Here is a 25,973-nt window from a genome sequence, read left to right as displayed (position 1 = left end):
TAAAGGAAATTCAGTTGAAACAACATGCTGTTTTCTGTCCTGTATTTTTTCACACATGCAGTTCAAGTCCAGGCAAATTCCAGGGCAGAGTGCTAACAGTGATCTCAGGAGCTTGTGCTTGCAATGTGTGTGTGTGTGTGCAGAGTGCCCAGAACCACTTTTTCTGGTTCTTTGTTATATGGCTCTGTTTGGCTTGTAAAAGTCATTTAGCGGTATGATTCATGCACTTTCCTGTAATTAGAATTTGACTTCAAAGTTTAACTGCATACCTGTTAGCATGTTAAACTCCAGAATACTGAGAACAAATGCTGGCATGCTGGCATGATACAGAGGGCAGGTGCTCCATTCCATCACGGGTGGGAAGGTAGAATGGAACAGCCATGCTGGAACACATACTTTCTTCCAAAACTAAATATGCTTTCCCTATATAACCAAACAAAACACTCTTCTTGTCTGGACAAAGAAGCAGAAAACTCAAGTCCACACAAACGTCTGCATGGGCATTGTGATGTTTGACATTGGCTGTCAACTTGACTGGATTAACATGTCTACAAAATTAGTAAAATACATTGTGTGTTGGAGGTGGAGGAAAGAGTGAGGAGTGCTTTCTGAAAAAATCAGATCATAAGGCACTGACCTAATGAATGTTTTAACTCAATGGCAGGTTTAACATTTTGGTAGATTGTTGGTAAGTGGTGGAGCAGTGGGAAGTGGATACTGTATAGGTGACTGGGAACTTGTCCCTTTGGATTATATGTTGTCTTGGTCCCTTCCTGCTGCTGTTTCACTATGCTTTCTGCACACCATGACGTGAAGAACCTCCTCTACCACACAATCCCATTGCCATGCTTTCTGCCCAAGTATCTTAAGCCAAGCAACAGACTAAGGGAATGATTTTGTAGTAGAGAAAATGAAATGTTGGGAATGGAGGCACTGTGATTATGATTATCCATAACCCATTCTAGGGACTTAGTTGAGCCCAGAAATCTAGAGGTGGTAATAAAATTAACAAGTCATGTCTGTACTGGCTGGATTTATGTGTCAACTCAACACAAGCTAGAGTTATCACAGAGAAAGGAGTCTCTCTTGAGGAAATGCCTCCATGAGATCCAGCTGTAAGGCATTTTCTCAATTAGTGATCAAGGTTGGGAGGGCCCATTGTGGGTGGTGCCATCCCTGGGCTTCAGAAAGTAACATTCCTTCATGGACTTCCTGATCTGCTTGAGTTCCAGTCCTGACTTCCTTTGGTGATGAACAGCAATGTAGACAGTGTAACCTTTTCCTCTCCAACTTGCTTTTTCATCATGATGTTTTCTGGAGGAATACAAATCCTGACTAAGACAATGTCCAAAGGGGTAGTGTAGTACCCCCTTTTGGGGACCCCCACTTGAGTCTCAGGACACCCAATGAAACGCGAGAGACCTTCTTGCTGCAAAAGCATGAGGTAGTTTAAAGACAGAGCTCCGGGCCAAAACGTATCTCACGCAGGAGACAGAGGCATCGACCCTGAACTCAATTAGGGGGACATATTTATAGGGAAAATTACATAAGCAGTTGGTAACAAGCACATAATTTTATTGGTTTATTCAAATTGGCACTCTGTCTGCTTTTGGATATGATTTAACTCTAGACCACTCTGTTTTGGGGCACACTGACCTTCATACTAGTTTTTCTCAGGACTGCAAGGCCAGCCCAGACCTTATTGAGTCTAGCCGGTCTGGGTAGACTCTTTGGACCATCTCTTTAAACAACTTATTTTGTTCTCAGCCACTACTCTCTTCTGCCAGAACCATTTATCACGGGACCAAATGCCCAGGCTAAAAGCGTTTGTGCGCTTGCGCAGCCCACCCCCGCCCCGCCCCCGCGCGCGTAGCACTCTGGGGCGGCGGCTGCGCGGCGCGCGATTGGCAGGGTCTCCGCGGTGAGTGACGGCGCTGCCGCCGCCGCCACCGCTGCCGCCGCCCAGGGTAGCGCGGAGCTTCCGCTCCATCGCCCCGCCGCCATGGACCTATTCGGGGACCTGCCGGAGCCCGAGCGCGCGCCGCGGCCGTCTGCCGGTAAGCGGCGCGGGAAAGAGGGCGGCGCCAGGATGCGCAGCCTCCGCCATCTTCGCGCCACCGCTGCCTCAGTCTCGGCCTGTGCCTCCCGAGGCCGCAGCGACCGCGCGGTCCCTGTCCGGGCCTCGCGTGGCACACGCACGAAGTCCCGCGCCGAAGGGTCGGGACACTCTGGCTTAAATTTGGCCACGGCAAGACTCCCAGCCGGATGTTCTCGTCCCGGGCCTATCTGCGTACTGGGGACCCCGAGAACTTAAAAGAACAAGTTTCGACTCCCAGTCCCTCGGTGCGGGGCGCCTGCACAGCCAATGCATGGCGCTATGGCTGGCTAGCCCGGGGCGAGAGATGGGGGGCGTATGCAGCCCACGTTTTGGGAACGTCTTTGGCAGGGAATAGGAAGGTGGAGAGGACCCAGACTTTGCCTTCAGAGCGTTCAGTTCTGATCACAGATGCAATGGTTAAAAACCGTGGGAAACGCCAAGCGTCCAGAGTAACGGTACCCGAAGACTGGTGAGAAAGGAGGCGGCCTTTAGCGGGGGCTTCGCGAGATGGAGAGGCTGGTGGTTTCCAGAGATTCTAGACAAGGAAACAATGTTCAGAAGTGGGAGGGCTCACATCTCCAGCTTGACAGAGAGGGACGGGTTAGTATGGAAGAATGCTGGAGTTTGGGGTCATGAAAAGGTATTGGCCTGTCCTTTTCACGACCTATGCTTTGGTTTCTTACCTACGCACCGCACCTCCGGACTACTGAGATGCTTCGTAGTGTCTGTCATCTTTTTGCAGTTGCTCTTGGTAGTAGCACCGTTACTTACTTACACCAACCACTCTGATGGTACCAGGACCTTCTAAGTTACTAGGTCTTGAGTCTGTGAATTTGATTCAGCCATTCTTTTTTAAGATAATCACCATTACAGTTGTGAGTAAAGCTGGCCTCATAGGCAGTCTTGCATCTGTCACTGGAGTGTAACCTGTGTCTGAATGTGCTTGGACCAGAGTTTGGATTACTAGGTGTGCCTGGAAATCTGTCAATATTTGTAGTCCCTATTGCTTTTTATCCAAAATTGTTTTGGGTCTTCGTGGTCAAGGTTCTCTTGACATGACATAAAACCTTGCAACTCCTTACTAAAACTTGGGACTTAGCAGACAAGTGCAGAGGACCCATTCCCACTGTTACAATGTATTCTTAAAGTTTCAAAACTAGACAGGCTTCCAGAAATTTGTGGAACAGAAAGCTGAGGGCTAAATACTGGAGAGATTGGGAGAATTTAGATTCAGAGTTACTGTAGCAAGCTGATAAAACATCCTCCACATACTACCTGTAATCCGAGCACTGGATAGAGCCCTAGACAGGAGGCTTTTGAGACTTTGTTTCAAAAAACAGCAACAGTACCAACAAAATAGTTACATAGCACCCTAACAAGAGTAGGTTTGTTTTGATGGCTACAAGTGTTTTATCTGCATGTATGTCTTCATCCCCTGTGTCTGTTACCTATAGAGGCTCAAAAGGAGGGAGTGGGATCCCTTGGAACTGGAGTTAGAGTTGTGAGCTGCCATTTCTGTGCTGGAATTGAGCAGCCAGTGTGCTTAACTGCTGACCCATCATCTCTAACTCCAAAGTGATGATTTAAAAACTAATACTGTATTTTAAACATTAAATCATTAATACTGATTTAAAAGTAATTTGCATACTATACTGTTTACCTCTAACTGGTGGTTGGACCTGGGAGAATGGAGCTGATAAATGAGGCCTACTAACTTCTCATGTAATAATAACAGCTTTATTCAGAGGGTTAAGAATCACATGAATAAAGTGGACAATCACAAGGACAAGCCACATTTGGCAAAAGTTTTTTTTTCCCCATAGAGGCATATAAACATTTAATTGAATAATAGCAGCAAACAATAATGAGTAATCTGAAATAAACCCATTCCTATCCACTACACTTAGGAGGGACACAAAAAACACATGTGTTTTGAAGAAACTGAGGTCACATGACTCTAGTCTTGTTTTCTCACAGGCACTTAGAATTCTCCTCACAGGACTCTATTCTCAGACCAAATTCAGACACCATACTTTGCTTCAGTAAATAGTGTGGATTGCTAAGTATTCAGAAGGATAAGACTAAATTGCATACTACCCCTACTCATACATGATGGGTCAGTATAACAAATTTTCCAAATATTCCACTAGGCATTTTCACATTCTACAGTAAGGTGTGTGGAAAATGGAAGTGGCTGTGTCTTCAGATCAAGCTTTGCGCTGCCCTTTTACCTTCAGGAACTGTTGGCAAATGTGTATAATGGGTGATGCCTCCTGCAGACAGTGTGTGGAATAAAGAGAACCTGTGTGTTTGGAGGAATGCATGGTCCAGATTGGATTATATAGTCAGGACTTTGTAGATGATGGCTAGTAACATCCCTGGGATCTGCTCTGTATAGTGTGGCAGAAGAAAGTCTGTGTTTTATGTCTACAGATACTGTACTGAATTCACGCTTCACTCCAGAAATTGGTAGTTGAATATATCTATTTAAAAAATTATCAATCTTTTGCAGAAAGGACTTATTTTATATCAGTAGTAGAACTTAGAGGTATGTAAAATGCTGACACTGTTGGGTTACATAGAGTGGTTCACTAATTTACTTGTTAAACTGTCACATTCAAAACTGCTGGTCAGGCCAGAGCCAAAGCACTCAGTAGAACACCCACCCAGCATGTATAAGGTCCCTGGCTCTAGAACTGGTACCAAAAAGCAAAAACACCAGTCAGTCAACCTGTGGCTATTATTCAGTGGAAGAGCACATATTTAGCATGAAAAATCTTGAGTTTAGTCCTGAGCACCTCAAATAAAACTGATGTTTAATTGTCAAGGACTATTTGCTTGCTAGGTAACCTAAAAGTATGTATTTTAGGAGCCAGTATGAAAACACATGTCTGCAATCTCAGCAGTGGGATTTGAAAAAATAAGATAGCAATTAAGGAAGTGTTTGGGCATCAGCTTCTAGCCTGTACACACACTTGTATACACACTCACACAGACACATACAATACATTACTTCATGAGTAGTTATTTAAAAAAATATTGGAAATACAAGCATAAAGGTTAAAATATCAGAAGAAAATATTATTTCTAAAACCTAGTGTATCTGCAAGAAAAAAATAAGTCATAGTTAAAGTAAACTGAGAAAAGAATTACAATATATGTTTTAAAGGATTAATATAGTAATGTCTAATAATTGAAAGATTCACAGAATTAATAAAAGACAACATCTTAGTACATGTCTTTAATCCCAGCACTTAGTAGGCAGAGGCAGGCAAATCTCTAAATTCAAGGCCAGGTTGGTCTAACTAACTACACAGCAAGTTCCAGTACAGTTGGGCTACGTAATGAAACACTGTCTCAAGAAAACAAAGGACAAAAAAAAGTCTTATTGCAGATAAGATATGGAGAAGATGTAGTGCCTGGATGGATAATGGGGAGGAGGGAATGTGTGATTGGAAAGGTGCACAGTTCATCCCATGTTAGTGTTATGGATCATTGGCATGTTGTCTGATGGTAGGTGACAAGTGTAGTTCACATAGTTTGGACATCTGTTAATTCAAAACAATGAATGCAAAGTTTTGGCTAGTGAAAAGTTTCCATGGTATAATATACATGACCCACATCCATAGTCTAAGGTCAAATGTGGTGTTTTAACCTAGAGGATGTTTTAAAGGATCCAGATACAAACATGTTTGACCATACTGATATACAGGATGACTAAAGAGGTCCTCATGAGCCAGCCTGGGGCTGTGCTGCAGAACTGTAAGGGTGTGGTGTGGTCTTGGTAAAGTCCAAGGCAGATGCCTAGCAAGAGCCCACACTGGGAAATTGGCCAGTGGGTTTGAATCTTAATTCCACTCCCCATAGCCCACTCATCTTGGGCAGGTATTTGGCCTTGGGGTCTTTGCTTCTTTCTCATAGTAGTAACGGTACCTTATATAGGATTGTTATAGTAATCAGTTGAATTAAAACATTTAGAGCCCTTAGTATAGTGCCTTATAAGCAGTGAGTATTTCTTTTACAACTCACATTCAGTTGTGGTCAGTAAAATGGGAAAGTACTGTATTTAAGTACTTCTGGTGGTATTCTAGGGTGAGAGAAAACAACATCTGTCATTTAGAACCGTGCTGTTTGAACACTCTGTTATGGCTGAAGACTGGCATGAAGCAAGACATCTGCCTCTGAAAATTGAAAGTACTCCTGTACCTATGCAGACTTTTCATATTAGACAAGGGTAGTGGAAAGACCATGCTTAGATGAGAAGGGCTGCCGCTCAGGTTGCACATACATACATACATCATACATAAATACATACATACATACATACACACATACACACACACCCCTCTTCTTGAGAGACTGGGCCCACTGCTGTCCTGGCCCACTGAATAAGGTGTGGTTGCCCTAATTATCTAATTTTTAAAAGACTTATGTTATGTGGGTGTTTTGTCTGTATGTATGTACACCACAAGTGTGTCTGGTGCCCCTAGAGATCAGAGGACAGTGTTGGATCCCCTGGAATGAGAGCTATGGATTGTTGTGAACCACCCTGTGGGTGCTAGGAATTGAACCTAGGTCTTCTGCAAAAGGAAATATTGCTGAAGTATCTCATCATTCCCCAACCAGATACAGTTTTGAGTGTCAGGGGAATGGGCATTTTGATTGTTAGACCTTTGGGAGTGAGCTGATAGACTGTTAGGGGTTTTGTAGAGGAATTAATATATAGAGTAAGTACTTCTCAGTGTTCTGCTTCTTAGAATAGAGTTCGCTCTCTTGTGTCTGTGAGTTCCATACTTGTGGATTCAATGTACCACAAATGGAAATAGATTTTAAAAGCCGTAGTGAGCATGTGCAGACTGGTTTCTAGTTATTCTTGCTTAAACAATACAGTCTAGGGTCCATTTTGTAGTATTCACTGTGAGCTGGGCACACATTTTTGAGACGCTGTGACATATAGAGGATGATGTAGGTGGGTTGTTTGGGTAAGATGATGTTTGTGTAAGATGGCAATCCTCTCTGGATTTGGTTATTGGAGTAGTTCCAGAAGCAGGGCTTCATTGACCCCAAGGGTAGCTTCTGTACATTGTGTCTCTTAAGAAAAATGAAAGCCTTTGTGATTCCTCAGCTTGTTGGGGGAATCCTGAGGGTTAGAACATATCTTCTTGTTTGTAATATGGGAATAAAATAAGAGATTTTGTTAGCTTTAGGAGATTTGTGTGTATTTAGGCACTTCTAAATATTCTGAAGACATTTTTTTTCTTTGAAACTGATAAATTCTACTTTTTGTTTTAAAGAGAAGAATTGGGCTACAGGGATGGGTAAAGTGCTTGCCACACAGTATGAAGATGAGTTCAGATCCCCACTGCCTGTGTAAATGTAGGATGAGCGTGAGACCTACCTGTAATCCCAATACTCGGGCGCAGAGATGGGTTTCTGAAGCAAACTGCCTAGCTAGATGAGCCAAATGAGCAAGCTCTAGCTTCAAAAGACCCTGCCTCAATATATAATATGGAGAGGGATCAAATAAGACAGCTAGAGTCTACCTCTGTCCTCTGTACATACACAGCACTTTAGCACACTCACATGTAGACACACATGTAGAAAGGAGAACTGATACCTATCTCATCTTTATATGGGGAACAGATCATGATCATAAATAAACCTCTTGAATATAAATTTATTTAAGTCAACTGACGTAAATGAGGGTATTTTACATGTGGTCTAAGAAACAAATAGAAGAACAAGGTCTGTGTTGAGCCTGTGGGTGCTAGGATTGAACCCAGATCCTCTGCAAGAGCACCATAGGAGGTAAGCATGATGCATAGTGGTCATTTATAACCAGATATACATTCTAAGAACCTATGTAGGTGCTAAAAAAAAAAAATCTGTAAAACTCTGTTCTTCTCTGTACTTGTATGAGAGTTTGACAGAAACTAATTATAAAATAATCATAATATATCATAATGTGTGTTTTGGGAGCTTGAGAGCACTTCTTGCTCTTGTGGAAGACACAGGTTCCATTCCTAGCACCCACATGGTAGCTTGCAACCATCTCCAGTTCCAGAGGCTTCAAGGCCTTTTTTGATCTCTGTGTATCAGGCATACACATGGTATACAGACAGACATACAGGCAAAACACTTGTACACATAAAATTAAATAAATGTAATTTTAAAAATAGTGTGTACTTTGGGGACATTCTTAAGTAAAATAAAAGTTGCTTGAATATAGTGTAATTCTATGCAGTCACTCTGATAACCCAAATGGCCACTAATGGTTTCTGAGGGATTAAGTGACAGGCAGCATGGAGAGCAAAGATGCCCTGGATGCTGAGATAGATACACAGTGGGTAGAGGTTAAGGATAGCACAATGTTTCATTATGCTAACTTAGAATAGTAGGCGGTTGAAAATGAGTTTTTTTGGATAGTTTCCCATTTAATACAGTTGGGCTGCCATTGATACTGCATAATGGAATCTGGAAAATGTAGGTAAAGAGTCTGCTTACCCCTCGACATCAGGATGTTCTTCTCTAGATTCTTGTGTCAGCTCATATGTTTAATAGTTTAATTAGAATTTTGAAAGACTTTTAGAAGCTGGGGAGTAAGGAATAATGATTATATTTTATGTGAAAAAATGATAATGGGACATAAGACATCTAGAATTTAATCTTCAGATTTTTAGATTAAAAAGAAAAGAAAAAAAAACGGAAATATTCCTTGGCTTTCTTCTGAAGCCTGTCCATTTTCAGATGTGAGATAAGTTTTCTCCATTGCTCATTGCTGGTGCTCATTGCTATAACAGATTGTCTTCTGTTGCACAAGTCACCAAAGTAGCATTCAGTAGTTCCCAAAGGCCTCTGAAGGCTCCCTCTGCTTCTCAACTCTGCATTAAGGTACAAAAGTTGTCTTTTCTGTTTCAGCGATTCTCCTTCAAGGGAAGATGTTAGGAACAACGGTATATTGCGTGTAGTTCAGTGGTAGAGCCCACACTTAGCATTCATTCCACACTTAGTATTGGGGACAGAAGAAAAAGGGGAGGAAGAGCAATGGTAGCACACACACACCTTTTACCCCCACACACAGGAGGCAGAGGCAGGAGGATCTCTGTGAGTTTGATATCAGTTTGGTCTTCATTGTCAGTCTCAGGCCAGGGCTATATTGTAACTCCTGACCCTTCTCCAGAGAAGAAAAAAGCTTTAAATTTGGCACCTGTTGGGTGTCATTTCATTGTTTTCATGTTGACTGTGACTGTTGGAGACAGGGGTTTATAGTGAGTAGCTGGCCTGAAGAGACTTTAAAAATATGTCTGCATAGCAGAAAAGAAAAAATTTAACTCATAGCAACATACATCATAGCAGGAGAGGGCAGTGTGTTCCCTGTAGAAGTTTATGCTGGGTGACCTGCTCTCTTAAAAATAAGTTTTCTGTTTTAGGGAAAGAAGCACAGGAAGGACCCGTGCTCTTTGAGGACCTGCCCCCGGCCAGCAGTACTGACTCAGGTACAGTCTTCAGGCTTTCCCAGGTGTGTGTCAACGTCTACTCATCCTGGGATTGTAGTTATCTCAATCTTTCTCCCTTTCCCCCATTTTTAACACACAGATGTTTTAGGTGTTGGCTGTCTTTAAGTTTTGAACCCCTGGCCTCAGGTAAGGCAGAAAGACTGAAGTAGGTAGCCCTGAGAAGTGCTGCATAAACAGGACAAGCGTTTTCTCTGGTTTAAGTCAGTATTTTACTAGTTGAAGTAAAATTCAGCTCATTTAATAAAATAGAATTTCTGTTTTCTTTGAAATCATAGGACTTTAAAATAGGTTCCGGATATATTATTCCCTACAGACTGAGTTGCACTGGATTGACACAGTTCTGAATTTGTCTCAGTAACCTGCTACATAGGTGTCCTGGTGGGATGGATTCTGAAACTGAAGTCTGGTTTGTCATTTTGGACTCACTCTGGGCTCTTCTGTGTTTCAGGATCTGGGGGACCTTTACTCTTTGATGATCTTCCACCTGCTGGCAGTGGCAATTCAGGTAGGCAAATAATTTCTAGGTGTGGCTGGAAATAATCTTTATTTTGCCACTATGTAAACTGTGTGCACAGGTTTAAGCAGGATTTTGAATGACATTAAGGTATAGTACAGATAAGGTATTTTAAAAATGAATGGACACCATCAGGTAGAAGCAGAGATAGAGACCTAATTACTGTATCAACCAGTTCGTTTCTTGTCCTTAACTTTGCCTTCACCTGCTAGGCTGATTTTTTTTTTTTTTTAAGGAATTAAGATCTAGGCATGTGGCTCCTGCCTGTAATCTCTGTATTCAGAAAGCTAAAGCAGAAGGAATTTGAGTCCTAGACTAGCCTGAGCTACATAATGAGACAATGTTTCAAAATAGTAACAATCATTTAAAAGGTCAGAAATTCATTCTGAACTTTTGTATTAACTTTTAAAAAAAAAAATCTGTTTTGTGTCCTGTTAGGGAGAAGGGAAGAGTGATGGGTATTCTGTTGTTACAGCTGCAGACTGATTATTCCATCTAATTGACAGCCTCTTACTTGGAGTTATTGTGTGGGAACTGCAGGTGGTCCTATTTTTTTGTGGTTACAGGTTTCATTTGTTGCCTGTGAACATTTCCCTGTGAAATCAGTAGGACTGCTTAGGAAAAAAAGCATTTAATTGTCTTCTATAAGAATCTCAAAGTTTTCAGGACTAGGGACTCATATCAAAAACTGCAGCGTGCTCATATCAGTCAGCTTTGAGAACTTTCCTAGAAAGTGCTCTTAGTTTTATGAGGGCTAATATGCAAGTCAAGTGTTGTGGATTTAACTTTAAGATAATTCAGCCTCACTACTTGTCATTCATTAGAAGACACACACAGCATGAGTAATCTGGATTTCTTAGAACACTGGTTTTTCTCAAGAGGGCAGATAATCTGTGGAGTTCACTGTGTGCTAGTCTGTAAGACAGGACCTAGTGAAGAGTCTTTAATATACAGACCTTGTCCTGTGGTGCAGTGGAACTCACCTAAAGGCCGTGGATAGCAGCACGCTTCTCTATTTTGCGATTAGAAAGGATACAGAAAGGAAAACTGGAGCCCAAACAATGAGCAGCATGATGCTGATGGGGACAGTGAGGGACTTACAAACTCCCATGATGCTGATGGGGACAGTGAGGGACTTATAAACACCCATGACATTTTTTAAGTTGCTCTTTTTTATGCAGGGTGTCATGCATTTTGTAATACTATTGTGAAAATATGCTCTTTTGCAAGGAGATGAATCTTAGCACAGAGCTTTTTCTTCTTTTTGCTAACAAGTAGGTTGACTGAATGGCTACAGAGAGAACTTAGGACATTTGATATAACAGGCACCATAGTGGATGGTTTGTTTCTTGTCCCTTTTTATGTTTACACAGTCTCTGGAGATGGCATACCCTCACCATATTATGAAGAAACTGGCTGAAAAATTCGAGACTGAAGCTAGCTAGACCTTATGGTCTCCAAACTCATGAGTACTGCTGGGGCAGCTTGATACAGAGATAGAGACAGCTCCAGCAGCACTCTGTGCCTTTCAGATAGAGCCTGCCTTTTAACCTCTTAAGCCTTTTGGGAATGTGTTGTTTGGACTTGTTCAGGAACATACAAGTTTGCTACAGCTTTTGGAAATGTCCCTGTTAGTCACTAAGGGTCTGTGGATGTAGTACATCGTGAATATGCTATAGGCTAGAAATTTAAGTTTGTATACAAAGTTCTGCTACTGAGAGGTCTCCTGGGCAGAGACTCTCAGGTTCTTGATTCTCCTGGATGTTGCCCCATCCTCTATCTTTCTAAGCAGAAGTTCTAACCTAGGCACTGTATATGCTGGTCCTTGCCTAAAGTGCATTCATGTTTCCAGGCTAGAGTAGATAGAGCCTGGTCTGCTGGCTATTTTCTGCAGTCTGCAGCTGCTTCTGTCTGGCTTTTACTCATTTCTAGGTTCTCTTGCCACATCAGGCTCCCAGGTGGTGAAGAATGAAGGGAAAGGAGCAAAGAGGAAAGCCCCTGAGGAAGAGAAGAATGGCGGTGAAGAGCTTGTGGAAAAGAAAGTTTGTAAAGGTTTTCAGACAGTTTGAAAACAAATGTATCAGATTTTATACCTTAAACATCCCAGAGCAAAGCCATTGTCACCTTCCAACCGTAGTGGGCTTGGCCCCCTTTTGCAAATGATATGTAAAACTGCCTTTGCTATTCATGTGTTTGCCTGACCTGACAGGAAACCATACTGTTCCTCAGCACTGAGAAGGACATATTCCTTTTTCTTAGTCCTCTTCAGAAATGGCTGACTTTTGACCATCCATTCTTTCTGACTACCAGTCTTTGTTTAAAAACTCGTGGTTAGCTTTGACTAAGAGAAATAGCTGTAGACTTCCCTTTCTATACTGATGGAGAGAAAGGACTGGAAACTTTCACTTCCTCTATGAATAATTGCCTCCATGATAGCAGTGATACCAATATGTCAATGCTGCTGGACACGGTCAAATGCACTTCTACAAGTGCTCCAGGTGTCCGCAGCCTCTAAATGCAATGCCGTTCTGTGCTACAGCAGACTCCTGCCCCTTCTCAGTTGGAAGGAAAGTGGCTGTTACCACTGTTGGCAGCTTGGAGCATACAGATAACAGACTTTCAGGGTCTTCAGCAGTATAGTTGGCAGCTCTACTGATTTGACGTTTTTAGAAATGGGAGTTTTTTATGTCCTCATTAAATTGTCAGCAGATTAAATTTACCCTTGGGGATCTCTTTCCCCTGATCCTTAGTCCCACGTCTGAGTGAGGCAGCACTTCTTTGACTCTGATCTCCTTAGGTGGAGCTCTTCTGTCTGTGCTCACCAGAGATCTCACATGTCTGCCACAGCTCCAGGCTTTCTGGCAGAACCATGACTGTGGCTACAGACTGATTAGGGAAATGCCTTGAGGGGTATTGCTTATTCGTGCCATGGTGATGTTGTTGAGCAAGGCTGCCGTAGTACCTCTTATTTGCTCTGGGACTAGGGCTTCTAGAGGGTAAGGCACAGTCTTGTATTGGCTTTTTGTTTTCTTTCCTCAGCCTCTTCGGTGATCTTTGGTCTGAAAGGCTATGTGGCAGAGCGGAAGGGTGAGAGGGAGGAGATGCAGGATGCCCATGTCATCCTGAATGATATCACTCAGGAGTGTAACCCTCCATCATCTCTCATGTGAGTGTTCACATTCCAGCAAGCCTGGTTGATGTCCATTCTCCTCTGTTCTACTAAGCTTTGGACTGTGAAGATGCTTCTCCAAGAAAGACTGATGTGATGAGCAACCTGCTTTGTGCATCAGTGGATCTTAGATGGGAGAATATCTTTGAGATAATTGTTACCATCTGAGGATATTTTTGTTGTTGCAGTGGAGCAGGCAGTGGCTATTGGTACTTGGTGGATAGAGACAAGAATATTACATTGCTAAGCATGGGACTGCCCCTCAACAAAGATTTGACCAGCCTAAAATTTCATCAGGGTTGCATCTGAGTGCTGCTGAGTGGGAGCTGCTTCCCCGCTGTGGACTTCATGCAGATGTACTGTCACAAGTGACGGATGAGCTTTGGGCTGAGTGCTCTTACTGTGTCCTAGAGAGTGCATGAATTGAAAGTCACTGAGTAAAGTCTGCAGGAAGTGTGGCTGTGGTGGTACATGCCTGTCATCCTATCCTGAATTCCCAGCACTCAGTGGATATTGAGTTCCTGACAAGCCTTAGAACTACCAAAAAGATGGCTCTGCCTCCAAAACAAACTGAGCAGAGTCTTAGGGAATTGGGAGAGGCCAATAATAAGATAGATAATAAGGGCCCAGAAAGACCAAAATAGTCAAAATGACCTGGAAGAAAGAAAGAAAACGGTGCACACATGAAACTGAAGCCTTTGATCAGTTCTCAGAACCAGAGGAAACAAGCAGACAGTAGCAAATTGCATGACTGCCAACATTCTGTTACATACATAGCATGGGGTATTGAATAATTGCATAGTTATATATTTCATCTGTAATTTCTATAATTGAGAATTACGTAATGTGCATGCTGTGGTTTTCCCTGACACTAGTTGTTCATTAACAGTGTGCTAACAGCTGTAATCCAGCTCATCATTGTGGCTGCTGCACAGAATGATCATAGAGACAAGAATGTAGTGGGTTCAAAGCCAGGAGAGAGCCTTGGGAAGTATCCCTAGATAATGCCAATTGCACAGTGACAGGTTCCAAATTGTAAGCCAGATGAGACTTGTTTTCTTATGGCTCATAATGTCATACATTGGAAAGGAATACAAAGAAATTTAAAAGAAAACTTGATTTTAACCCTAAATGTTATTTCTCACAAGTTTTCTTTCTGATGTAGTTTTTTAAATTAAAATTATTGTGTGCATTTATGATGCAGGTGGAAGGTCTGTGACATGGTACCTATGTAGTAGTCAGTGGATAACTTTGTGGGGTTGGTTTTCTCCATCTACCATTACATGGGTACCAAGAATTGAACTCAAGTTGTAAGGCTTTCCAACCAAACTCTTTACCCAGTGAATCATCTACCTGGCCCCAAAGTAGGTTTTTATTTTTTGGATACATGGTAGCACTATGTAGCATTGGCTGGCTCAATATGTAGACTAAGCTACATTTAAACTCGAAGAGATTCACCTGCCTCTGCCTCCCAGGTGCTGTGATTAAAGGTGTGTGCTACCACATCTGCCTTAGATTTTTTTAAAATGGCTATTACCATTTATGTGGGTTTTCTGACAAAAGTTGAGTAGGAAATAGGAATAAGATCAGCATAAGCTTTGAAGCTAGATATTAATCAACAATGAAGCAACAATTTTGGAATTTCTCCCTTGTTCTTACAAGCATTTTTGACAAGAGTCTTAGATGAGTAACTTTTTTTTCATTTGTTTAACAAAGTCTGATTTAAATAAAAGGTGTGAATACTAATTTCACTGAGAAATTATATAGCTTAATTTATAAATTTTATTTATTTTATGTGTATAAGTTTTCATGTATGTATATGTACCACATGCATGCTTGGTACCCATAGAGGTCAGAAGAGGGCTTTGAATCCCCTGAAACTAGAGTAATGGATGCTGGGAACTGAACCTGAGTCCTCAGCAAGAGCAGCAAGTACTCTTAACTACTGAGCCATCTCCAGCCCACAGCTTAGTTTATGAAACAAATGTGGTTTTGTTTGTTTTGTGTCTTAAGATAGGGTCTTACTCTGTAGTCTGGCAGGTCTCGGAACTCACAGTTGAGCCCAGGCTGGCTCCAAACTCAGTTCTCATGCTCCAGCCTCCTATGTTCTGGTATAAGAGGTGTGAACTACTATACTGGACTCAAATTTGAATTTCTAACAATTAAAATGTATGAAACTTACTTAAACTCTTAAATATTACTACCTTTCCCCACATGTCAGTGTGACTGTATCTCAACAGTGTGAATTTCATGTCCATTGCTTGAGATGAGACTTGAAAGCTTTAATGAAATGGAGAGTGGTGATTTACTTACCTGTGATCTCAACACACCTGGGCGGGGCCACGGGGGTCTGTAATTGGAGGCCAGACTGGGCTGAATATGGAGCCCCCATCTCAAAACTAAGCAAAGCAAGCTTCAGTGAAGAGGTGTTTTCATTGCTTTAAGCATATAATTAACTTTTAATTTGTTCTTCTAGTACTCGGGTTTCATACTTCGCTGTTTTTGACGGACATGGAGGAATTCGAGCCTCGAAATTTGCTGCACAGAATTTGCACCAGAACTTAATTAGGAAATTTCCTAAAGGTGAGACTGAAAACTGAATCTATGGATGTTTGCTTTGCCTCTGCTGTTTGCATGGCTGAGTCAGATTGGGTGTTTTGCTTTGGCAGAAAGTCGTTGATGGGTCTGGGGATATAGCACAGTTGATAGTTTACCTGAATAGTGTGCATGAAGCCCTAGATTCAATTCTCAAGACCATGTATACTGGGTGTTGTGGTTCTTAAGGCAGACCAGAAGTCCAAAAATCATTTTCAGCTGCACACAATGAGTTTGAAGCCATCCTGGGCTACATAAGACTGTCACAAAACAAAACCAAAGTCTTTGGCTTTTAAAGGAGTGAACTTAGGGATCAGAAGAGGCAGTGTGAATAAAGCATTATTTCTTAGCTTCTTGTTAAGTGTCTTGTGCCTCCACACTGGAGATACAGCACAACTGAATTTACATGGCACTCCTACAGGTGAGAAAACAAAGATTGCTGACAAGGACCAGCGTAGAAAAAGTTTATATGTGAAAATGACTAACAGATCCAGAGTGAGCAGCAGCCTTCTCCTCTTGAAAGGTTACTCTGTTTGACCCTTCTCTACAGGAGATGTTATCAGTGTGGAGAAGACTGTGAAGAGGTGCCTGCTAGATACTTTTAAGCACACCGATGAAGAGTTTCTGAAACAGGCTTCAAGCCAGTGAGTATAACTTCATGCAGAATGCTCAGTGCGTGGTGTTTTCCTGAGCACCCTTCAGGTCTTGTGATAGTGTTTAGCACAATGCTTTCTGTCTCAGGAGTACCCAGCACCATGTGCGAGTTCTTTCAACCATTAACTACAAAGGATGTGGGGCCAATGGGAAGCCAGTCAAGATGATTGCCACTAATTCTTATGACCTGAGTTCAGATGGTAAAAGGAGATACTCCCTCAAAAATTGGCCTTGCCCTCCACATACATGCACATACATACAATAATATTTAAGTAAATAAAATATAAAAAGTAGAAAAAATGCTTTTTAGAAAAATGTTTATTGGGCTGGAGAGATGGCTCAGCAGTTAAGAACACTGACTGCTCTTCCAGGAGTCCTGAGTTCAATTCCCAGCAACCACATGGTGGCTCACAACCATCTGTAATGGGATCTGAAGCCCTCTTCTGGTATGTCTAAAGACAGCTACAGTGTACTCATATAAATAATAAATAAATCTTAGATTTCGCAATTCTCTTTAAAAAAAAAAAAAAAAGAAAGAAAAATGTTTGTTGGAGCTGCAGAGATGGCTCAGTGGTTAAGAGCACAGACTGCTCTTCTAGAGGACCCAGCTTCAGTGAATATCTAGCACCCCATGGTGGCTCACAACTTCTAGTACCTCCAGTTCCAAGGGATCTAAGTCCTCTTCCAGTCTCCAGGAGCACCAGGTATGCACTTGCATACAGGCAGGCAAGGCACTCATCCATATAAGAAGGTAAAAAGATGTGTGTATCTCTGCATCACAGGAATGAAAGCCTTTGACTTGGGCTATGTTAAGAAGATTTGTTTGGTATTTGTTTTTAGTTTTGAGAGGGTTTCACTGTGTATCCCTGGCTGGCCTCAAACTCAAAAGTTCTGCCTGCTTCTGGAGAGAACCAAAGGTGTGCATGGCTCCTCCACACCCGAAGCAAAGAGTTTATTCCAGACTACTGTTGTGGACTTCAGGCACAGCATAGGGCAGCCAGTTAGTTTGGACCTTTGGCTCAAGTGACTCATCATAGTGGCAGTGAATATCAGAAGGCATGCTCTTCTCTGAGCCAGACAGCAGGAGACAGAGAAAATGGGCCTGAGCCCTACAGTCCCTTTGAAAGACTGTAGTAATATCCCACAGCTCCTTTTGAGGAAACTTTCACAGTGACCTAAGATCTCTCATAAGGCCCCATCTCCTAGAGCTCTACAGTACTTCCTAATAGTTTTACCATGGGACCCCAACCTTTGCTGTAGGAACATCTGAGGACACTGCCCATATCCAAACTATGGAGTAGTTCAGAGAATACAATCTGTTTTAGCCTGGCACACTTGCTGCTTGGCTCTATAACTTAGTTTCCGGGCACTCCCCAGTAGTGGTGACTGCGTTTCTGATGTGTTTCCCTAGGAAGCCTGCCTGGAAAGACGGGTCCACTGCCACGTGTGTCCTGGCTGTGGACAACATCCTGTATATCGCCAACCTTGGAGATAGTCGGGTATGTGGCTCTGAGCCACCTGCTTAGGTGACAGCATGTTTCAAGGAGAGAACTTCAGCAAGTCAAAGTGTTGGTGGCTGGTTGGGCCTTCTAGAGGGTTGCTGCGAAGAGTGCTCCAGTGTACTCCTGGGAAGGAATCAACCGCTGAGCAAGGGCAGTTTTTCTCCCAGAGGACCCTGAGCTATCTGTTTTAACACCGAGAGCCTGTCTTTCCCCCTCCAATATGGGGTTGTTTGTTTGTTTGTTTTGGTTTTTGCAGACTGTTAAGTGACACTGTGGTTTGGAATGAAGTCAGTGTGCAAGTAACATAGATCCTCATTTTTTGATCATAGTTGGTTTTGAATGAAGAGTATTGCTCCACCTTTCCAAAGCGTTCTGACTGCAGAGTAGCTTGAAAACTATGATATAGGGAAGTACAAGCCTTCTGCAGCCAGGAGCCCTGGACAGCTGAGGAGGTGTAGGAGTGGCCTTATGTTCAAGCTGCTTTTCCACCCAGCCCTGTGTCCTTCCGTTGTCAGTGACCACTCACACTTATGCAGCCTCTACACCTTCTAGTGCTTAGGGCTGGGTACTCATAACTAGGAATGCAGCTGTAAACTGAGGTGACAGCCGGTCCTCGGGGGACTTAAGTTTATGGGAGTCTCTGTAGACAAGTTCTAGTATGTAAGTGTTTAGAACAAGTGACTCAAACCAGAACAGGAGGAAAACGTGTCATCCCCTAGCCCAAATTCTTCAAACCCAGACCCAGTATGAACCCTGGTTCTTTTTGTGACTTTAGGCAAATAGCTCCTCTGGGCTTCAGCGTCCTCTGTGAAATGGACACGGTCACCGTGGTCATGGGAGCACACGGGGGCAGTGCTTGCTTGCCCATTCCTTCACCTCGTATAGATAAACTCATAGACTTCTGACTTTGACCGTGGTATTTGTTAATAAATGCCTCCCGTCTTTGTCACTGATACCACCAACAGTGGCCATTTGAGAGATTGGCTACAGTCAGCCAGCAAGGCTTATGCCAGAATTGACACCAAAACTGAGGATTTCTCACCCTGAGAGTGAGAACAACTTTCCTATTTGCTATTTCTTTGATGCTGGATTCTCTGAGCTTCTCTGTATGTCAGCAGGCAGCTGAATGTGAAGTCATTGTAAGTCGCCCTTCGACTCAGTCCTAGATGCTGCTCACTGAAGTCCACGGTGTGTGATCTCTGTTTTCCCAGGCAATCCTGTGTCGATATAATGAGGAAAGCCAAAAGCATGCAGCCTTAAGCCTCAGCAAAGAGCACAACCCAACTCAGTATGAAGAGCGCATGAGGATACAGAAGGCTGGAGGGAATGTCAGGTATCCGGGGCATTTATGGGAGCCCCGGGAACTGAGGCCTCTACACACTTGAGGATTAATGTGTGCAGTAAGGTCCACTCGTCTGTGTCTCAGTAAAGGTAGAGAGTGTTTCCCTAGCTAAACAGAAAGACAAAACCTGTCTCAATTCAACACTTACCACTCACTGTTTTCAGTGTGTCTGGGAATCTCCTCTTGTACTGTCCTTGTTTGGTTTTTATGCAGGGTTTCATCTAGCCCAGGCTGGCCTCACCTCAGTTTATAGCCAAAGCTGGCCTTAAACTCCTGATTTTCCTGCCTCTAGCTCCTCACTGCTGGAATTATTGGCCTGCCTTAGCATGCCCAGTTTAATAAATACTGCCCCTCTGTGGCACTGAATAAGTTAGTTTCCAGAGAGAAAAATCCCTAGTGGTTAGTAGACTAGATTCAGAGCTAGGTATGGAAATACTTGTAGTTCCAGGTACTTGGGAGCTTAGATATAGAGTATTTGAGTTCAGTTCAAGATCCACCTGTGCAATGTGGTGAGGTGCTCTCTCAAAAGTCAGTTTATGGAGGGATGCCTCCAGAGTGTGCTGTGCTGACACAGAGCTCACTTAGGTCTCTGAAGGCCATGTGACTAGTCAATCACTTGTGTGCCCAGAGGCTAAATGAGGACTTCATTCTTCCACTTCATGGACATTGCCTTCTAAATGTGACCACAAATGTTTTCTGGTTCTTTCTATAATTTGTCCTTTAAGGCTTTTTTGTTTTGTTTTGTTTTGTTGGAGATAAGTGTTCAAAAATCTACTTTTAGCTAAGCTGGAATGTTTTGAAATTCAAGTTTCAATCTCTTCTATAAGTTGTATGAGAGCTGGGAGTCTTTGTTCATTGCCGGTGGGGATGAAGAGAGAGGCGGTCACTGTGGAGACTGCGGTTCTTCCAGGTTACATGGGGTCACACAGGACTCAGCACCAGATTCCCGTTCACCAGCAGTTCCCAACCTATGGGTCATGATCCCTTTGGGTTGTTGAATGACCCTTTCAGAGGGGTCACATCAGATATTTATATTACGGTTCGTAACAGTATCAAAATTATAGTTATGAAGTAGCAACAAAATAATTTCATGATTGGGGGTCCCCACAACATGAAGAACTAACTGTATTACAAGGTCTCAACGTTAGGAAGGTTGAGAACCACTGCTACATGGCCATAACAGTAGCCATAAGAGGGCAGCAGTGAGGTGTCTGTTGACAGATGACATAAAGACTAGCCTGTTCATTACAGTGAAGGCAGTGTGCAGCAGGGGTTCCTCTGGGAGCATGAAGGGAGGTTTGCTCTTCTACAAGGAAGGGTCTAGCCTGGCAGGCTTTCTGAAGACACTGGCATTGCAGCCCATCAGCATCGTGTACCTGGGACTGGGCTAAGTACTAGTGTCATAGTCCTTGGGGACCAGAGCTTATAGTTGTCTATAACTAGTGTTCACACACTGGCTTTCTGCTGTTCTCCAGGATGGATCATTCTTTCCCTTTTCCCACATGCTAAAGGAGTCAGTGGTCTCCTACTCTTTTTAGCTGACAGATGAGCCCCAGACCCAGGAAGAGCAGGAGTCTTAGCTTATGAGAACTGGAGTAGGAAGGCCCTGCACATAGCTAAGATCTGAGAGCTGCGGAAGAGGTTCTCTCATGGCTTCTAAGTTTAAGGCTGCTTCCTATATGGGTGCTCCCAAGTCAAGCACCCCCACTCTTCCTGTTCAGTACTTACTGCTCATAGACATTTCCATTACTTTGTTCTGTTTAATAATTTGTATTCTAGAATGTTCTGTTTTTCCCGGGGTCCAGCAGAGGTCTTTAGGGATTAAAAAGCATTCATTCAGGTCGGCTGAACTGAGTCACTGGGGGTGACTGGAATTAAGGCTAGGCTACGTCCTGCCTCCAGAAATGTAGCACCAGCACAGGAGGAACTTCTTGTCCCACCTGTCTATCTCATTTGAGACGTAGGAACCGCAGGGATCCTAAACCACCACACTGCTTTGGCATTTATTAAATCTTAAAAATGATGGCCTCAAAGCCCAGGGAGTCTGGGCTAGCAGAGTTCTTAGGGGCAGTGGCACTCCACACTGGTTCCCTTTGATCACAGTGTCTGCCTAAGGAACCTCATCTAATTTACAGGTCATCTGTTTTTCCCTTCACATAAAACTGAGTAAGATTGTGGTCCTGCTGAAGTGAAAGTGCTTTAGCAGCTAGCAGTCATAGCCTCAGATCTCCTCTGAGCCTAGCTTCGACAACTAGAATGCATACCACCCTCTTTCCTGGCCATCTTAACACAGGCTGTGTGTGTAGTTATTTAAGGGCCTTAGGACTCATACTATCTTGTCAGAATCGCTGGGCATGGGAAGTTGGGAAGGGGGATATGGGGACTGGTGAGATTCACTGTTGAATCCATCAATAGGGTGGATGGTGCCCATTGTTGCTGCCAGTGTATAGCTGTATAGTCCTCATCCCCAAGGGGAACAAGACCTGAATGACCTAGGTTCGTGTCAGTGCCTCACCTGAGATAAAGAAATGTTAGACTAGCTGAGTGGTGGTGGTACATGCCTTTGATCCCAGCACTCGGGGCAGAGGCAAGTGGATCTCTTAAGGGGCTAGCCTGGTCTACACTGTGAGTTCCAGAACAGCCAGAACTACACAAACCCTGTCTCAAAAAAGAAATGTCAGACTCAGCTATTGTGAACTCTCAGTTTCTGCTTTCAGGGATCCATGACTAGTCACGTGAGAGTCTGACATCGTTCCCCTCATTTTAGAGATGGGCGTGTCTTGGGCGTGCTGGAGGTGTCTCGTTCCATTGGAGATGGACAGTACAAGCGTTGTGGGGTCACATCTGTACCTGATATCAGACGCTGCCAGCTGACCCCCAATGACAGGTAAAAGCAAATGGTCACCAAAGGTGTGGGTGTGCACATACATGGGCTTGTTTCTCTTGCTGACTTTTCTCCAATCTGTCTTCAGCCTTTGCTGGGGGAAACTGAGGAGAGGGATATGCAGTGAACCTGGCCCTGGGGTGCAGATACAGACACCTGTGGATTCTGGTTTCATGGGGTCCATGGTGGTCAGGAAGGGAATGAGATGGATACTTGCTTTATCACAAGAGTGGCGTGTAGGAGTTGTGCTAGGAGGCTTTAGTGTGGAGGAGAGGCATTCATTCTAGTGGGACTATCCAGACCATGTCAACTCATTCGAGTACAACGTGAAACAGGTCTTTTCTAGCAGTGGTGGCTAGGGACTTGGTGGATGGAGGGGAAGTGGGAAGAAGTACTGGGGACAGGTTGAGCAGGATCTGTGGGTTTGCAGAGGCATTTGGGTTTTAGCTTATAAAGAAAATTATATAGAAAATCATAGGATCAAAGCCTGAGTGGCTGAGAAAGACTTCCTTTTCAGGGGTCTCCTGTTGCAGGTAGATCAAGACCAGGCACAGGTTTGTGAGGGTAGCACAGGGAACCTAGCAAGAGTGGCTAAGGGCTAGGTAACAGGCAGGGAGCTCTGCTGACCCTAGCAGGATGGGGAAGGCTAAGCCAAACTATGAGCAGAAGGAATGGAAGGAGCTCAGGGAAACAGGACTGAGCTGAAGGAAGGGGCAGGTGGCAGAGAGTAAAGGTCACATGGCAGGCTCCAGGCACAGCTGCGAGGCCTGCTCTGACACCTGCCTGTGCCATGTTGTCAATTTTCCTGGCGTCTTGGAATGTGTTCTGGAGGCCCCTTGTAGGGTTATGGCTTCTCTGCCCTAGATTAAGACAGGGCAGCTACCTGTGCTCTGCTGTGCTCTCACAGCATGGAACCTTAGAGACAACCGTAACAACAGCAGTGTGTAGTGACAGTGCTGTGCTAAGCACATGTCTGTCTGTATGCTTGACTATTCTGAGTCTGACTGAAAATACTAGAAAGAGTAGCCTGCTTAGACTTATCTCCACCGTGTCTCATCCTCAGGTTGTGTACCCTACCAGAAAATAGAGACTCCGGACAGGATAGGAAACAAAGGCAGGTAGCTGTTTTAAAACCAGACCAAGAGAACAGAGGACAGTGAGCTTTGTTCAGACCAGAAAGTGGGGATAACCACTCTGGGATCTAAGACCCTCAGCAGTGAAGCACCACGGAAGGATATTTCCTTAGGATGTTTGCCCTTAGTTCTCCATCCTTGGGCCTGTGGTGATCACAGGTATGTTCACTACATACTTACTGCCATGGTTGTCCCTAAGGTACCAGAATGCAGCTGAGGTCTCTGTGATTCTATTTATGGGTGGGGAAAATGTACCTCTTGTGGTATACAGCATCCCTCCTTAAGCCACAACTCATTTTAAAGAGTTTCAGCTTTCTTATACAAATTCTATTATTATTCTATTATACAGGTACAGTGCTACTACTGGTTTGGTTTTGAGGATTTTGTTTTATTTGTTTTTTTTTTTTTTAATTAAATTTTTCCTATGTTTTGGTGTTTTGCCTGCAAGTATGTCTGTATGAGGGTATCAGACCCTGGAGTTAAAGTTGTGAGCTGTCAAGTAGATACTTGGGAATTGAACCTAGGTTCTCCAGAAGAGTATTCAGTACTCCCAACTGCTGAGCCATCTCTCTAGCCCCTTGTTTTATTTTTTGAGACAGGGTCTCACTATATACACCAGGTTGGCCTCAAGATCCACCTGCCTGTGTCAGCTTAGTACTGGGACTAAAGGCACGCACGACCAAGCCTGGTTGGTTTGGGTCTTTTGAGACAGTGTGTCCTGTAGCCCTACTGGTGTCACACTTGCTGTATAGCCAGAATGACCCTCTCTCCGCTTCCCAAGGACTGAGGTTACACATTTGTGTGTCATTATCCTTTTTATTTTTGGGGTACCTAGTGGCACCAGGGCTGTCCTTAGCAGTAGGCAGCCAGCCACTCCTTACTGAACTTTCAGGTCACCTTTTATTCAAAGGCTTGTGGCTGAGACCTCGTTTCTTCCTTATATCTTAGGTTCATTTTGCTGGCTTGTGATGGGCTCTTCAAGGTCTTTACCCCAGAAGAAGCTGTGAACTTCATCTTGTCCTGCCTTGAGGTGAGACATCTTACAGGGTGAGCTGCTCTTTATTCCGTAGCTCCTCCCTCCATGTCAGGAGTAATCTTCGAATTCTTTTCAGCATAAGCCCTGTTGTGGAGCTCTCGGGTCACTGTCCTGCCAGCCTTTGTTAGGGATAGAGCAGGCTCTGTCCTGGCCTCAGTGTCTTGAGAGAATGACAGAGGCTGGTGCCCTGTTCACTCAGATCCCATCCCTTCGGTAGGATGAAAAGATCCAGACCCGAGAAGGGAAGCCTGCTGTTGATGCCCGCTATGAAGCTGCATGCAACAGGCTGGCTAACAAGGCAGTGCAGCGGGGCTCGGCAGACAACGTGACGGTGATGGTGGTGCGGATAGGACACTGAGGCCTGCACACTGCACGTGTGTTCTTGACTTGCAGGTTCCTTTTGTTCGTGCACGCTGTGTGTACTCCTGTGGGACTTCTATGGTTGTAAATAAAGGTTTTTTTTTTTTTCCTAGTTATTTGAGTGACTGGTCCTGAGTTATCCATTTTTGCTTTAGAATGTGCTTTGAATCATTATGGGCATCTTGGACAAACTCACAATGACTTGTTAGTTGATGGGCTCGTGCTCTCTTGTGACCTTCTGGGGAAGTGGGATGACAGGATGATAACTGGGCTCTGTTCAGTTTTCTCTACAAAGCATATGTTGCAGATGGTGTCGCTGAAGTGGGGTCCATAGATGATTTAACCACATGGCATGCCAGTCTCACCAGGTCCCTAGACAAGTATGATCAGCTCGCTCCTTTTCCCCTGAAGTGAGCCCTGGGAGCATGACTGTCGTCCTGGCTTTTACTCAGCTGTCATCACCACCACAGCAGCAAACTCAGTCAGTCTCCGGAGGGCTTAGTTCTGCTGCTTGAGTGGATGGTCTAATCCAGGGAACTTCTGGGCATTATTGGCCCCGAAGAACCTTCTAACCTGCCTCCAAACACCTTCTATGTAGGCACATCAGTGCTGGGGCTACTTAGTAAAGAGCTCTTGCAGATTTTGTGTTGGCCAGTTAGAAAATGTGCTGTGGATATGGATGTTGCAAGGACCTCAAAATACTCTGTACAAACCATAGGTGACTTCTAAGGGTCTGTCATGGGAAAGCCATAAATAGAAATTGAATGTATATAAATATCCTTACATTTAAACACTCAGAAGACCAGCCTGAGTTACATAGTAAGACCCTGTCTCAAAAACCCACTGAGGGCTGAAGACGCATCTTGGTGGAGGGCTTTGCTAGCATGGGTGGAATCCTGGGTTCTATCACTATAAATCAGGCATGGCAGTACATTCCTGTAGCCCCAAGGCTCAGTTAGAGGCAGGAAAATCAGAATTGGAAGGCCACCCTCCACTATAGCCAGTTTGAGGCCAGTCTAGGATACTTGAGACACTGTCTTTAAAAAAAAAATACTAGGGAGGAGGTCGAGTCCTTACCATTTGTGAACCAACTTAAGTTCATACCAAACTTAAGTTTAATTTCCAGCATCCACATAGAAGCTAAGTGTGGTGGCACACGGCTTATAATC

General features: G+C 43.7%; 1 protein-coding gene across 2 annotated transcripts; it reads left to right on the top strand.

Annotated features, from left to right (window-relative positions):
• Window positions 1-1,915: 1,915 nt before the first annotated feature.
• On the top strand, window positions 1,916-24,916 carry ILKAP (ILK associated serine/threonine phosphatase). Of its 2 annotated transcripts, XM_080933009.1 has the most exons (12): window positions 1,916-2,057; window positions 9,529-9,594; window positions 10,064-10,120; window positions 12,062-12,181; window positions 13,169-13,295; window positions 15,775-15,881; window positions 16,444-16,537; window positions 17,959-18,046; window positions 19,261-19,382; window positions 22,159-22,278; window positions 24,357-24,438; window positions 24,662-24,916. In XM_080933009.1, the coding sequence occupies exons 1-12, from the start codon at window positions 2,003-2,005 to the stop codon at window positions 24,800-24,802; spliced, it is 1,179 nt and encodes a 392-aa protein (XP_080789135.1). In that variant the 5' UTR covers window positions 1,916-2,002; the 3' UTR covers window positions 24,803-24,916. The 2 variants fall into 2 exon arrangements, with proteins under 2 accessions (XP_080789135.1, XP_080789136.1); XM_080933010.1 differs by lacking the exons at window positions 1,916-2,057; window positions 9,529-9,594; window positions 10,064-10,120 and having other exon boundaries at window positions 12,067-12,171.
• Window positions 24,917-25,973: the final 1,057 nt, after the last annotated feature.

The sequence above is a fragment of the Micromys minutus genome (genome assembly GCF_963924665.1).
Source record: "Micromys minutus genome assembly, chromosome: 19".
NCBI classification, from domain to species: domain Eukaryota; kingdom Metazoa; phylum Chordata; class Mammalia; order Rodentia; family Muridae; genus Micromys; species Micromys minutus.
This window is presented reverse-complemented; position numbering and strand designations above follow the sequence as displayed.